General features: G+C 41.7%; 1 protein-coding gene across 1 annotated transcript in view; it reads right to left on the bottom strand.

Annotated features, from left to right (window-relative positions):
- Nucleotides 1–4,037: 4,037 nt before the first annotated feature.
- KCMF1 (potassium channel modulatory factor 1) overlaps nucleotides 4,038–12,586 on the bottom strand; it is a 50,435-nt gene continuing 41,886 nt past the window's right edge. The window contains exons 5-7 of the mRNA XM_009331501.1: nucleotides 9,816–9,990; nucleotides 6,424–6,706; nucleotides 4,038–4,671 (exon numbers count right to left, since the gene is read on the bottom strand). Coding sequence (XP_009329776.1) covers nucleotides 4,410–4,671; nucleotides 6,424–6,706; nucleotides 9,816–9,990 — 720 coding nt within the window. The 3' untranslated portion in view covers nucleotides 4,038–4,409. The remainder of the gene's footprint in view (nucleotides 4,672–6,423; nucleotides 6,707–9,815; nucleotides 9,991–12,586) is intronic.

Genomic DNA, 12,586 nt, shown 5'->3' with positions numbered 1-12,586 from the left:
TCCTTTTTTTCCTTCCCAGCCCCCCCCACCCCCCAGTGTGCTGAGACCCACATTAGCATCCCTTGTTCCTGCCTCCCCCATCCCTTCCCTGTCCCTCAGACTCCTCCACATCAACTCCTGCAAGGCCACGGTCACCTCCCTACACCATTTACCCCCTTCCTTATGCCCCACAGGGGTAACTGTGAGCCATAACTGTGGCCCACCCCACCCCTCACCCTGCTGGCCCCACAGCAAGGATGCAGCACTGCAGGTTGCCATCCACTGGAACCTCTCCTGCATGCCCCACAGCTTTTACCACTGTATCCTAAGGGTGTTTATCCTTGTCTTTTATTAGATGTTCTTGCAGAGGCAATGGCCACTGCTGTGTTAAGAGGACATGTAGGGGAAGCACAAGCTAGAAGCTGCACAGTTCCCCTTTGCCGTTTTTTTTTACCCACAAGTAACTTTGAGCACTATGCTGTGCACATAAATACCTGTAAATAAACCTTTGTGCACATAGGCCTGTCTTGAGATCCTTTGTGCAACAAAGCAGAGCCCAGCACATTTGTATCCACTGTGCTCTGCAAGCAGGAGCCAGCAGGCCGGCTGCAAGGACCGCGGGTATCGTCACTCTGCCCTTCAGCACAGGACACGGCACAGCGGAGGGGAGTTTCCACCAGTGCTAGGCATGTGGACTTAGTTCCTTTTCCTTAGGAGCTAAAAGAATAAAATGGCCTCATAACAGCAAGGTGTCCCGTTTATTTGGCAAAGCAGGTAGATCCAGAAGCAAAGGTCAGGTATGTCGGGGAAGAGGAAAGAAAGATACAAGCAATGTAACTGGAAGAGTCTTCACATACCAAATCCATCCACTGCTTCCCTGTTTCAGGTCTTCCGAGAGCCCCAGAGGCAGCGGGCATCTCTGCCTCTTAGGGCTTCTGGCTGGTAAGAGAGAATTGCCTTTACTCCTTCCCAACAGACAAGCATCTCAAAACTGCAAAACGTGCATACATCTAGATGTTTGGTTTCTGGGCCAAGCTGCAATGCCCACAAGCTGCCTGGGAGCATAACCCCACGCCCAGAAGGAAGGTCTTAAAGCCCCTCCTGAGACAAGGGCAGACGAAAGGGGGGGGGGGGGGGGAAAAGCTCCGAAATGCAACCAACCCCACCCCCTGAACGTGACAGGGAACTGATGAAAGCAGTCGTAACAACCGCAAGTAAAACTCGGGGTGGATGGTAAAATGCATTTTCTTTGTTTATCACACCACCTTGTGTAAGCGTCTTTCTTTGGCATTTAAAATATAACAGACCCCTGATTAAAGCAGATCACAAGTCACAAACAGAACACAGTGCAATTCCAAGTTAAGTTTAGCACGGACGGTCTGGTGGGACTTGTTCCCCAACACCTTCAAACAAGTCTGCATATCCCTTCAACTGCTATAAAATATTGGCAACGCATATACGCCCTTCTGCCTGCCCCCTCCCCCAAAAAAGCTCTTCGGCAGCCCTTACTGGCTCAAGGCCGACACCAGAATGAAAGCCGGCACGCTCTGCGCGGAGAGCGCACCGAAAGACAACGCAGCCCCTGCTGCACTATCAGCCACAGGGGGGATGCCACGTGCCAGAGCGGCCGATCCCATGCACCTCGCGGGCAGCTCGGGACCTGCACGTCAAGGGGCCCACATTCAGCATCAAAACCTCTGCGAAGGCTCCCACCAGCCGCACCAAGGATTTACAAACACGCACTGGTGTCTGATAGAGGTTTCGCTGCACTCCGAGAATTTTGGAAGTGCCAAGTACTACGCATCCCTTTTCTGAAATGGTCGTGTTTGTGTTGGCTGTTGGGATGGGGTTCGGGGGTTTTGGGGTTTGTTTTTTGTCCCCTCACAGGGAGAAGGCAATAACCCCCTATGAAATTCTCCTGCGAAGTTCCTGAAGGCCATTTTCATCGTAGCCCAGATCACCTCGAAAATAAACACAAGTGTTTTGGAAATAGCCCCAAAAATACTACCCTGACAAAGCTTTCTCTGTGAAGTAAACACACTGCCCTGCAAATAGGAATTGACAGACTACTAGAATAAACACCTTCCTAGTAGCCATTTCATATTATTTCAAAATCTAAATTTGGGGTTTTTTTTAGGTTTGTAAGAGTTAACACAATGCCCAAGAAAACCTTTAAATCTAAGTCAGCATATATTCAGTCTCTAAATAAACATGGATAATACTGGTTTGCATCCCCTTCAAAGCAAGCGGAGCAGAGTCTGGAAGTCACACAATGCCAGCGTCCTCTGGAGACCAGCCATACACCGATTCCAAGTAACACCACACTGCGAGGAGCCTATTTTACATGCATCTTGTTCTACGGAAACTTGAATCCACCTACCTGTGAAGAGTTTAGGGTTACATACTTCATCACCTGCCAGAGCACGTGGTTTTAAAACGTGTTTATGTAAACCACCCAGGATTTCTACATGAACCGATTTTGTATACAGCTGCAGAAATTTCTGGAACAAAACTGTCTGGAAAATACATCAAAACCAAAGAAAATCAACTGAACAACAGTCTTGAAAATGCTTTATTGAACCGTGTGTCTTATTGTAATGTGCAGAAGATGTGTTTGAAAAGACTACAGCTTGAAAAATTTTTGAAAATCCTCAACAATCAATAAAAAAAGTCCCTACGGGGGGTAACTCTCAAGATAACCAAAGGCCTCATGTAAAGTTTCCCTTGAAACATTTTCTGTTGCAGAGACTAAAAGAAAACGACGCTAGTACTGCTCTATGTGGAAACAATCAGGATTTGAGGATTTAAAACAAAAAAAAAAAGAAAAAAGGAGTGGAACTTAAACTTCAGTCTATGGGGTTGCTTCTTTTGCTGCTGTTATTTTGGATTAGCATACACATCACAGTTCTGCTGAGAACACCATCTGGTGTTCAAGTCTGTAAATTTACTCTAAAACGCTAGCAATGCTGCAGAGATGGAAGGATACAGAGAAAGAGAGAGGGGGTGAGGTGAGAAAGATCTGGAAAGACACCATTATGATATAAGCCTAGTTTAAATTTTCATCAGAAGCTGTGTGCACTTTTGTTTTTATAATCTAACCTTACATTCAAAAAACCCACCAAAAAATAAAAAAAAGGGGGGTGGGGGGCAGGAAACCAAAACCGAACAACACCCCTTCTGTCCTTGTCCTGGGGCTGTTACAAACTTCTATGCACAAGAACACCATACTCTCTTCTTTTCCAAACCAGTAGGGTTAACAGTATAGGCATGTAGGTGGCACGATTCAACTAAAAAGCTTTTTCAACTTTTTTATACCAGCAAAAATAACCAAAAAAAAAACAATAAATAAAAGGTGCTAAAGTTAGCATTAAGAATTAAATTGTAATTTACTGACAATCTGGGAATCCAAATCCTCAAGCTCTCCTGATACCAACAGGTCTCTGCAAACTATGAAGCAAATACATAAATAACTCAAAATATGATTGAGACTGTGAAAGGCTTTTTAAACCAAGACAACATGATCCAGGTTAACTTTTTTTTTTAAACACAGTGAATATATGAATTGTCTACACCTGAATAAAACATATTTAACAATTAAAAAATTTTAACAACCACAAAAAAGGAAAAACTTTAAACAAAAGTGAACATCATTTGATTTTAGGGCACACAAAAGCCCCTTGCAGTAGCTTCCAGCAGTGGCCTTACTGTTGTGTCTCCTACAGATGCATAAAATGAAGTTCAACTCCACATCGAGGCGATGGCTAACAGGGCAACATAATGGTCACATACAGCAAACTGCCACACCCTGGTCACGACAATATATCCCACTGCAGAGTTTCCATCCTGTGCGGGAACAGCACATAAAGATGTCATTCTGTCACATATTATTCAAAAGCTACTTTGTGGCCACAAACTGCTAGTCAGCACTAACCTTTTTGTCACCTAACCTTTGAATAATGGGAAAGCTTTGGGTTTTATAGTTTTACTCCTTGTATTTAAATTTTTAAATGACAAGGTCACTAAAACTCATGCACGCTGCAAAAAACGTCATGCAGTAGTTAAGGTAAACCATCCAAGCAGTTTTTATTCATTAATATTCATAAATACACACAGCAGCTTCATTAGAGATTTTTCATTTTTTTCCTCTTCAGTTTGAATGTGGAGTATTAGGAGAGCCTTTTGCATGTCAAGGTACAGGACACAGAGCTTTTTGCTCTGCACTGCAACCTACATTTACCTGCTAGAAGTAAAAATTAGTTAAGTGGAAATGATTATCATATATATCTTTTCTCTCTTTCTTTTGAATGTACACAATGTAACAAGAGTGACAGACCTGAAATTACAATCACCAAAACAAACCCAAGATAGTTGTTGTCCACTTTCATTGGCAAATACAGCACAGAGGACATTGTCTGCAAAGTGGGATGTCATCAAAGAGGAGGTGGAGGAGGCTCGTTTCCTTTATTACTCTCTTTTAAATTTAGGTTTTCTAAAGCAACATCTAGAGGCATAATATCTACACAGCCCATAGCACCAAAATCTGCAATCTCCCCCCGCTCATCCTCATCTGAGGAGGAACTTTCTTCCCGCATCAAGGTGGACAGTAGAAGCTCCTGAACAAACAGGCTGCAGTCTGCCCGTTCGCTTTCCATTGACTGACGCTCTGCTTCCGACATCTTCGGATCATTCAACCTGTACAGCAGCAAGGGAAGAGAAGACAGGCAGTTGGTGAAAACCCATTTCACCAATGACACTACTGACAGGTGCTGAAAGACACTCGAAAAACCACTCCCCTTCAGGACAGTCCTGCTTGCTTTGACACGTTCAGCTCTGGCAACCTGCGACACCTCAGTACAACAGGCGCGCATTTAACAAACCACCCCTTCCCTGCTGCTACAACAGCATTCAAAGCGGAGGCTAAAGCTAGAGGAAAACAAAAAACTATTTGTGAGGTTTCCTGCTATTCAGGAGTCTTTTAGGGAGGGCCGTTGTGATTTCCTAGACACTCGTTACGTGCCTGTTTTGTTTTTAGGTCAACTTCGAAGTTCACATATGCCACAAAACGCATTACTGCACCTGTGAAGCCTAGGGATTCCCAAAGCACAATAGGACGTTGATTCCACCACTTCCCCTAGCTTACAGTGCATGCCCCGATAGGCAAGGAAATTGCTCACTCCAACTCTGAAAGTCGCAATCTGTGACACTTGCAAGTACTTTGATTAAGTTTCTCAAATAATAATGGGTTTCTGATTGAAAGATCAGAAAGATCGAAAGATTTTGCACTTAAAGATCAGATTGACTCAAATCCAGGTTTCTTGACACAGGAGCTGTTAAAGTGCCCACACTCTTTCCTCTTTCACAAAACCAAACAGAAAAACAAGAGTATGCATGGGGGGGGCATGGCAGGGGAGATGTGGAAAACATTTTTATTTCAGGTCAACAGCCAACCTTCTAGAAGAATTGGAATGACATAGTGGGTGACTCCTCTTTAAAATAACCCTGGGATCTAAGTACAATTTCTAAACCAGGTAAGTATTCTGCTAATTAATGGCATCCTTTAGAGACTGGATAACAAAGCAAATAAAGTAATTAATATATAAACTCCTATTCAACCTTCAGCTTTTACTAAAGATTAGTTTCTTAATAAACAATACTATCTTCTGACTCTCTCCCTCTCCATTACGGCTCAAGTCTATATGCTTGTATCATTGGAAATGCACTTGTTTTGTTGGAAGTAGTAGGGGAAACAAGCACAACTTAGTCAAGAAATATTCCTTTTGTTCCTCTTGAAGTTGAGATGCAGCAACTAATGTTTACTCATTGCTTAGGAGCAGACAGACAGTAGGTTTGAAAAGACGTTACAAATGCAAACAAAAGAGCAGTATGTTGGCTACAGACTTGATGAACGATCTGGCAGAAGTCCCCTGCCTGGAGTCTGAGTAACTTAACTCAGCCAAAACTCAAAGCCAGCCCCCTTTTCAGGGTTTGCAGAAATCCATACTCTAGTCTAATCCTTTAAACACATTCCTAGGTGCGTCAGAAAAAGTAGAGTGCACTTGTGAGATTGCCTCCCCTTTTTGCAAACACTAGACCACCACAGGATATTCCTGCAGCCAGCTCCTGGAGTTGGCTTTCCAAAAGCAGAGTAATTCCCTTTGGGCCAGCTATAAACTGCTACTCTTGGATATTAAACTACCAGTTTTACTTTCATGCTATAAATGTGGATGAAGCAAGTTTTATGTATTACACATTCTGTGACCACTGTTGACGTCTACCGTGAATATATTCTGTATAATTAATTAGCCTGTTAACTCTGAGATATATTTGATCAGACACCGGTTTACTCCAAACACTTAAATTTCACTGAGCTCTACGTCTCCATCAGGACTAAGGCAAACAGAAATGGTAAAAGGTAAATACAAGTAAATACACAGAACAAGTTACCTTGTGAGAAGAAACTGGGAATTCTGGATAGTCTGCTGACTGTTTTCTGTGTTAGATGTGTTGGTTGTTGTTGTAGATTGTGTCATAGTGGTGTTGACATTGATCGTGTTGGTGCGTCTAGTTGCATTGCGTGCAGTCTCCAGTTGTTGTCTTGCTGCCTGCGCATGTTGTCGTTCCAACTGCAGTTGCATCTGCAGCTGCTGTAACTGAGAAGCAGAAGGGCCAGAGGAGTTGAGCTGTCCTCCTGCAGAACGCCTCACGCCTGATAGCTGAGATAAAAGCTCTGCCAGAGAAGAGAAAGTTTCTATGATGAAAGATCTTAAATGAGCATTACACAATAGAATGAATACACACTGAATTCCAGCGCATCAATTCCTTTTTTCAATCAATAAAAATCAAAGAATAATGGTGAAGAGCCCACGAAGCTCCTGAAAAAAGTCCTAGCATTCAATGTCTCAAAGGGTAAGGAAGATTAAGACTCATTTATGCAGATTTATTCCAAATAAGAAGTCAAAGTTTAATGCCTTCAAAATAACAGGAGAGCCAATCTACAGGTAATGCTTGGCAAATGATGTCCTCTGCAGCAGTTCTCTTAAACTTCAAGTCAAAATTGCAACTGGCTAAGAAACTACTTCATTTTGGCTTTGGCTGGTGATTTTATCATCCTCTCAACAAATGTTCCCTCAAAACACAGGCTTCACCTTCCCAATATCCCAGGGGGAAGCTGTGCTGTAGCAAAGTGGGAAATAGTGTACTGTTGCTTCAAACATTTAAGAAAAAAATATTTAATTAAGAAAACATATTGAAGTATTGCCTCACATCAAAACTGAAGTGGTCAAGCATTTTTGCTGTATGAATTTTTATTTCTGCCATAAGTACAGAGAAGGCCTAGCAATTAAAAAAAACTCTGTTCTTAAGTATTCCAATTCAAGGGATGGAATACTTACAGCAAGTTTAATCCACAAAGAACTTTTTGAAATAAATATTAGCAGCAAATTACTGCTCAGCACATTACTACAGAATCTCTTCTGCACCCTGTGTAGAAGGTACTTCTTATATCACCTGCTTGCTGTAGCTGATGCAAAGGCAGAGGAAGTAGGGGACGATACTGCTCCTGCCCCTCACCCTCTACATCACAAAGTTACTATTTAGGTCATGACAATTTTCCTTCCACTGCATTAACAAAATATAATCCTTCTGAATAAGGCTTTCTTTGAGCTAATAAAGCAAAATGCAGTTGTTTTCCATGTCAGGAACTCAGAATGATCAAGCCATTTTTACCAGCACTGACAGCAATACCAAAATTAAGTAACTTTTAATTCCATTGTAATTACTAGAAAACACCACGGGGGGAGGGGGGCATGTAAAAATGTAATACGCTATAAACTTCATTTATTTTAAACAGAAAAATTCTGGTTGTCTTTCCTATTTATTACTCCAGTAAAAGGGAAGACATATCAAACTTCCAGACAAGATTTAGATGTACTTATTCTCACTGTAAGTTAAAGCATAACTTAAAGCTTAGAGTATAGAGAAACCATATTTTGGGAGCAGATGTGAGCTCAAGACACAGTCTTGGTATAAGAAGGACACCCAGCTCAGTGTGCAACTGAACTCTAAATGCAAAAACACAGCTTCCACCAAAAATGAAAAGATTCAGAATGCCATTTTATCCCAGATTTAATGCTGTTAAGCAGTAAGGCCTTGTGAGGCTGAAAACAAACCTCAGCAGCCACTCCACATTTAACTGAGCGGAAATAGCTGCCCTTGAGAGAGACGAGGGTCTTGCACTGGAGGCTTCACAAACATCGTCCCTCCTTGAACAAACTCTAGTCCTTTTCAGAACCTCCTGTGACCTCACTTAACTTATTTTCTTCTCTTATCATAGAATCATAGAATAGTTTGTGTTGGAAGGGACCTCTAAAGTTCATCTAGTCCAACCCCCCTGCCATGGGCAGGGACATCTTCAACTAGATCAGGTTGCTCAGAGCCCCGTCCAACCTGACCTTGAATGTTTCTGGGGATGGGGCGTCCACCACCTCTCTGGGCAACCTGTGCCAGTGTTTCACCACCCTCAGCGTAAAAAATTTCTTCCTTATATCTAGCCTAAATCTACACCCCCCCCCCTTTAGTTGAAAGCCATTCCCCCTTGTCCTGTTGCAACAGGCCCTGCTAAAAAGTCTGCCGCTACCTTTTTTATAAGTCCCCTTTAAGTACTGATAGGCTGCAATAAGGTCTCCCCGAAGCCTTCTCTTCTCCAGGCTGAACAACCCCAACTCTCTCAGCCTTTCTCTATAGGCTACTTCTTCCCAGCTAATTTAATGAGTTAAATCAGGTCACAGCAAGCCAGCAGAGCACCAGAGCCAGCAGAAGGCAGGCAAGGGGACCATGATGAAGGAAGGCAGTGGAGCCACAGCTTCCCTTTCAGGGGCAATGCCTCATTAAGCTGGCTGGCTGGCTACCTCCCTCTGAAGGAGTCACAACACAACAGTAGGAAGCTCCAGTTTAAGCATTATGCCTTCCCGGCATCTGAAGCAAAGGTGGATTATGGCTGAAGTTCTGAGATTTCCCTGACACTTACTCTGGCATGGTCAAAGACCACTGCATAAAGAAGTTTAGATTTCCCCTTAGGGAAAGTTATTTTTGTTTTCAGAATTGTCTCAATTCTCTATTTTTTCTTTCCTGTAAAAAGAAGTTATTTTTACATCAAAGCTAAACATATGCCAAACAAGTTATTCCTGGGGATCCTAAAGACAAATCTTCATTATTTTCTGATGTTGAAAATGAGACACCCTTCCCCCCCTCAGTTTTTCTAAACTTGACCAAAATACACTGCACATACTTGCAACAGTACATTTATACAAGAATTTACATTTAAAAAAATTCAACAACGTGGTATTAGCAAGTCTGGTATTCAAACAGCAGCCTGAATGCAAACTGAAGATATTTTAAACAGCCATTAATATTCAAATTCAGCTAATTTCATCTTCATTGAGACAGATACTCTCCTCTATAAACACTTTTAGCCACATGGCAAATTAAAATGAGATGCACTAAAGCAGGTGATGGAAATTGGACACAATCACTTGTAAAAAATACACACCAACCTGTGCATAGATTAGGTTTAGGAATAAGCCCTACACCATCTAGAATTAAAAGCACAAGCTACAGGCAGCAGTTTCAGCTTCAGCATCTCCATGCACAGGCCCTGTGACAATCCAGTCAAGCACACTGCTCACCTGCAAGCAGCCATCAATCATACTTGCACTGTGGGGCATACTTACACATGCAGCTTCATGACAACAGAAAGCAGGGCAACTATTATTCTCTTGAATTTTACCTCCTCCGTTTAAGAGGGACACCAGGGTAAAATTCGCAGTTACAGCTCTTACCAGCTATAGGATCCATGGCTTCTCTATTGCTTGGAGAATACGAACTCTGAGAAGATGAAAGCCCACCAGGGGAACTGGTAGTAAAGTGCATGTTTGATCTGCGTGCACGAGGGCCTCCCAAACCCCGGCCTGGGTGGAACATCCTACGTACATGCCGAACACCGCTGGATTCATCGTAATCAAGAAGTTAAGAAAACAGAACTGTTTGGCATTGAGTATTAAATGACAAGGACATTTGATGGGTGAAACACTCAGATGGACACTGTTATTCATTCATAAAATAACAATTCAACGTCTGAAGCAAAGCTGAAGTACACTGTAGCTATGGTGCAAGTCAAACTTACCGATCTGAACTCAAGATACCCAGTGCTGCGTACATCAAACTCCCTGTACTTCTCCAGCTTTTTATGATGTCTAAGAAACATCAGGATTAATTTCTTGGGTTTTTTAGATCAAAGTTTTCTACTCAGTAATCTGAAAATTCTGACAAATGCATGTTCAGCCAAGCTTACTACAGAGACATAGGGATTTTATTCTCCCTCCCCAATTCTTATGTTAAGTATTGAAAATAATAAAGAAGTTTATTGCTGTTCCTATAAAAAGTACATAATTACTGTATTCCTTTTGACTTTTGAACTTCATGCTTTTAACCAAGAAATTTCATCACTTCAGTCCTTAAATAATTGCAGGTTCCCGAAGTATTCAGCACTTTCACCACACCCCTTTGTTTCAACTTTCCTCTTTTAGCCAAAGAAATACTACTAATTCCAGTTATGACAATGATGCCTTTCATTTTCCCATTTCCCCCTACTTCTCCATATCAGACACTTATATTTCAAGTCATACCTTTTATACATTTTCTCAAATAAGAGACAATCAACAAATTATTTAAAGATTATTTCTGTCAGAAAGTTGTTAACATTCACTCCTCCAAGACAGTCCAGATAAGGCTTCCTTTTATTTTAAAGATCACTAGTATAATTCACTAGTGCAAAATGAAATAGCATAGGCTTGAATATTTTATTTTCCTGTTACTAGACATTTAGCTTAGATCCTCCTATCTCCCATGTTACGACAGTATGCTTATCACTCTTAAGGTATCCATTACTGCATAAGAGTAGCGTTCATAAACTTTTCATAAACACAAGTTACAGTAAAGAACCTCAATGTCATGGAAGTCAAGAACTTAAGACTGAAAGAAATGACTAGACTTCTCATGGCAAGAAAGAACTTCTGGCTGTTACAAAAAGATTTTACCGAACATTTGCCTCTTTCAAACCTATTAGTTATGCTACAGTGTAAAACACTTAACATCTGGGGTGTAAGAGGAAAATCTCCCCTGGCACAGAACGCACTTTGCCTAGCACCTCTCAGCGTGATAAAACTGGATGCTGCTGGAGACAAGACACTGTATTAGATGGACTACTGCCCCCAAGCAGTTTGGCAAGCTTTTCATAACTAGACCTGGTAGAAAAGGCCAGTATCTGGGGATTTTTGGGATGACTGACATTGAAGCCTTACTCTGTACTTGAAAAGATTATTTTTCTAGTTCAAACATTCCTAAATTAAAAGTAATCTGGTGGCATCTCTGATACTGGAGGGGGAGAAAAAGCTGCAGAAGCATGAACTCGAATCAAACATCTTGTTCATTTCAGTAGGAAATTAATTTCATTCTATAACTGGGAAAATTCAAACTTTGTGGCCTACAGAGCAGTTAAGCCAATGTCAGGGGCCCACAGTTTGACCTTTGGTACACTGCTATGTAGTTACTAAGGATGTAAATTTTGTTAGAAAAAGCGTATTATGCAGGTGCTATGAAAAACTAACAATTGGTAGGAAGAGCAGAACTAAACTGATAACAAGAAAAATTGCTCAGTGACTCACTACACCAGTCATCAAGCAACATCTCAGAGCCATCCAAAGGCCAGGAAAGACCCAATGGTCTGGAAGATGCTCTCCCCTCAACCCACCTCCACCCGAAAAGGAGGATGGCACAACTCTGCCTTGGTGGACACCTGACCATGGAGGACCTCCCTGGATGCCTGGGGCCGAGCTCTCATGGCCAGAGCCACCGCACTCAGCGTCCTGCTCCTCCCAACTGCTGAGAGCCCTGCTCCTGTCCACAAGGAAAGGTGAAGTAGAGATAACTGCTTTTATCTAACTTTGTAGTGTTCTTTGCATTATTAATTACTCCTTCACAGAGCCAATAAACACCCAAACTCCTTTACACTGATCCAATTATTGTGTAGTAATTAACATGTGCACTTAGTCTGTCCTGACCCTAAACCATGGTGACACTAACAAACTTAAATGCAATCAAACACAATCATAACTGAAATGGAGCCATCTCCTTAAATGCTGTCTCCCTTCTGTTAGCATAACGAACTCCAGCTGCTAGGGCTTGGAATTTTTTTTCCTTTTAAAAACCTGTTTTTTTTAAACAAAAAAGCTACTATCAAAGTAATAATGTAGTCTTTTTGTCTGTTTGTTTAAATGAGACACAAAGGTATACTTCAGAGAGATTACTTACTGTAGGAGGCTACATAGCCTGCATGTCATTGAATAAAAAGCCCAAACCAATATACATTTCATCAGTTAATCGGGAGCTGGGGGGTGGTGGTGTTAAAAAAAGAAAAATATTCCTAGAACAAGGATTAAAAAACCCAATAGTTCCAGCTCTTCAGCCATCACATGTAGATAAATCTGCATAACCTGCTGCTAAGGTAACTGAAAGACAACATCCTATTTCCCAGGAAATCTGAAAGTTTTCA

The sequence above is a fragment of the Pygoscelis adeliae genome, unplaced genomic scaffold (genome assembly GCF_000699105.1).
Source record: "Pygoscelis adeliae isolate BGI_AS28 unplaced genomic scaffold, ASM69910v1 Scaffold289, whole genome shotgun sequence".
Taxonomy (NCBI): domain Eukaryota; kingdom Metazoa; phylum Chordata; class Aves; order Sphenisciformes; family Spheniscidae; genus Pygoscelis; species Pygoscelis adeliae.
This window is presented reverse-complemented; position numbering and strand designations above follow the sequence as displayed.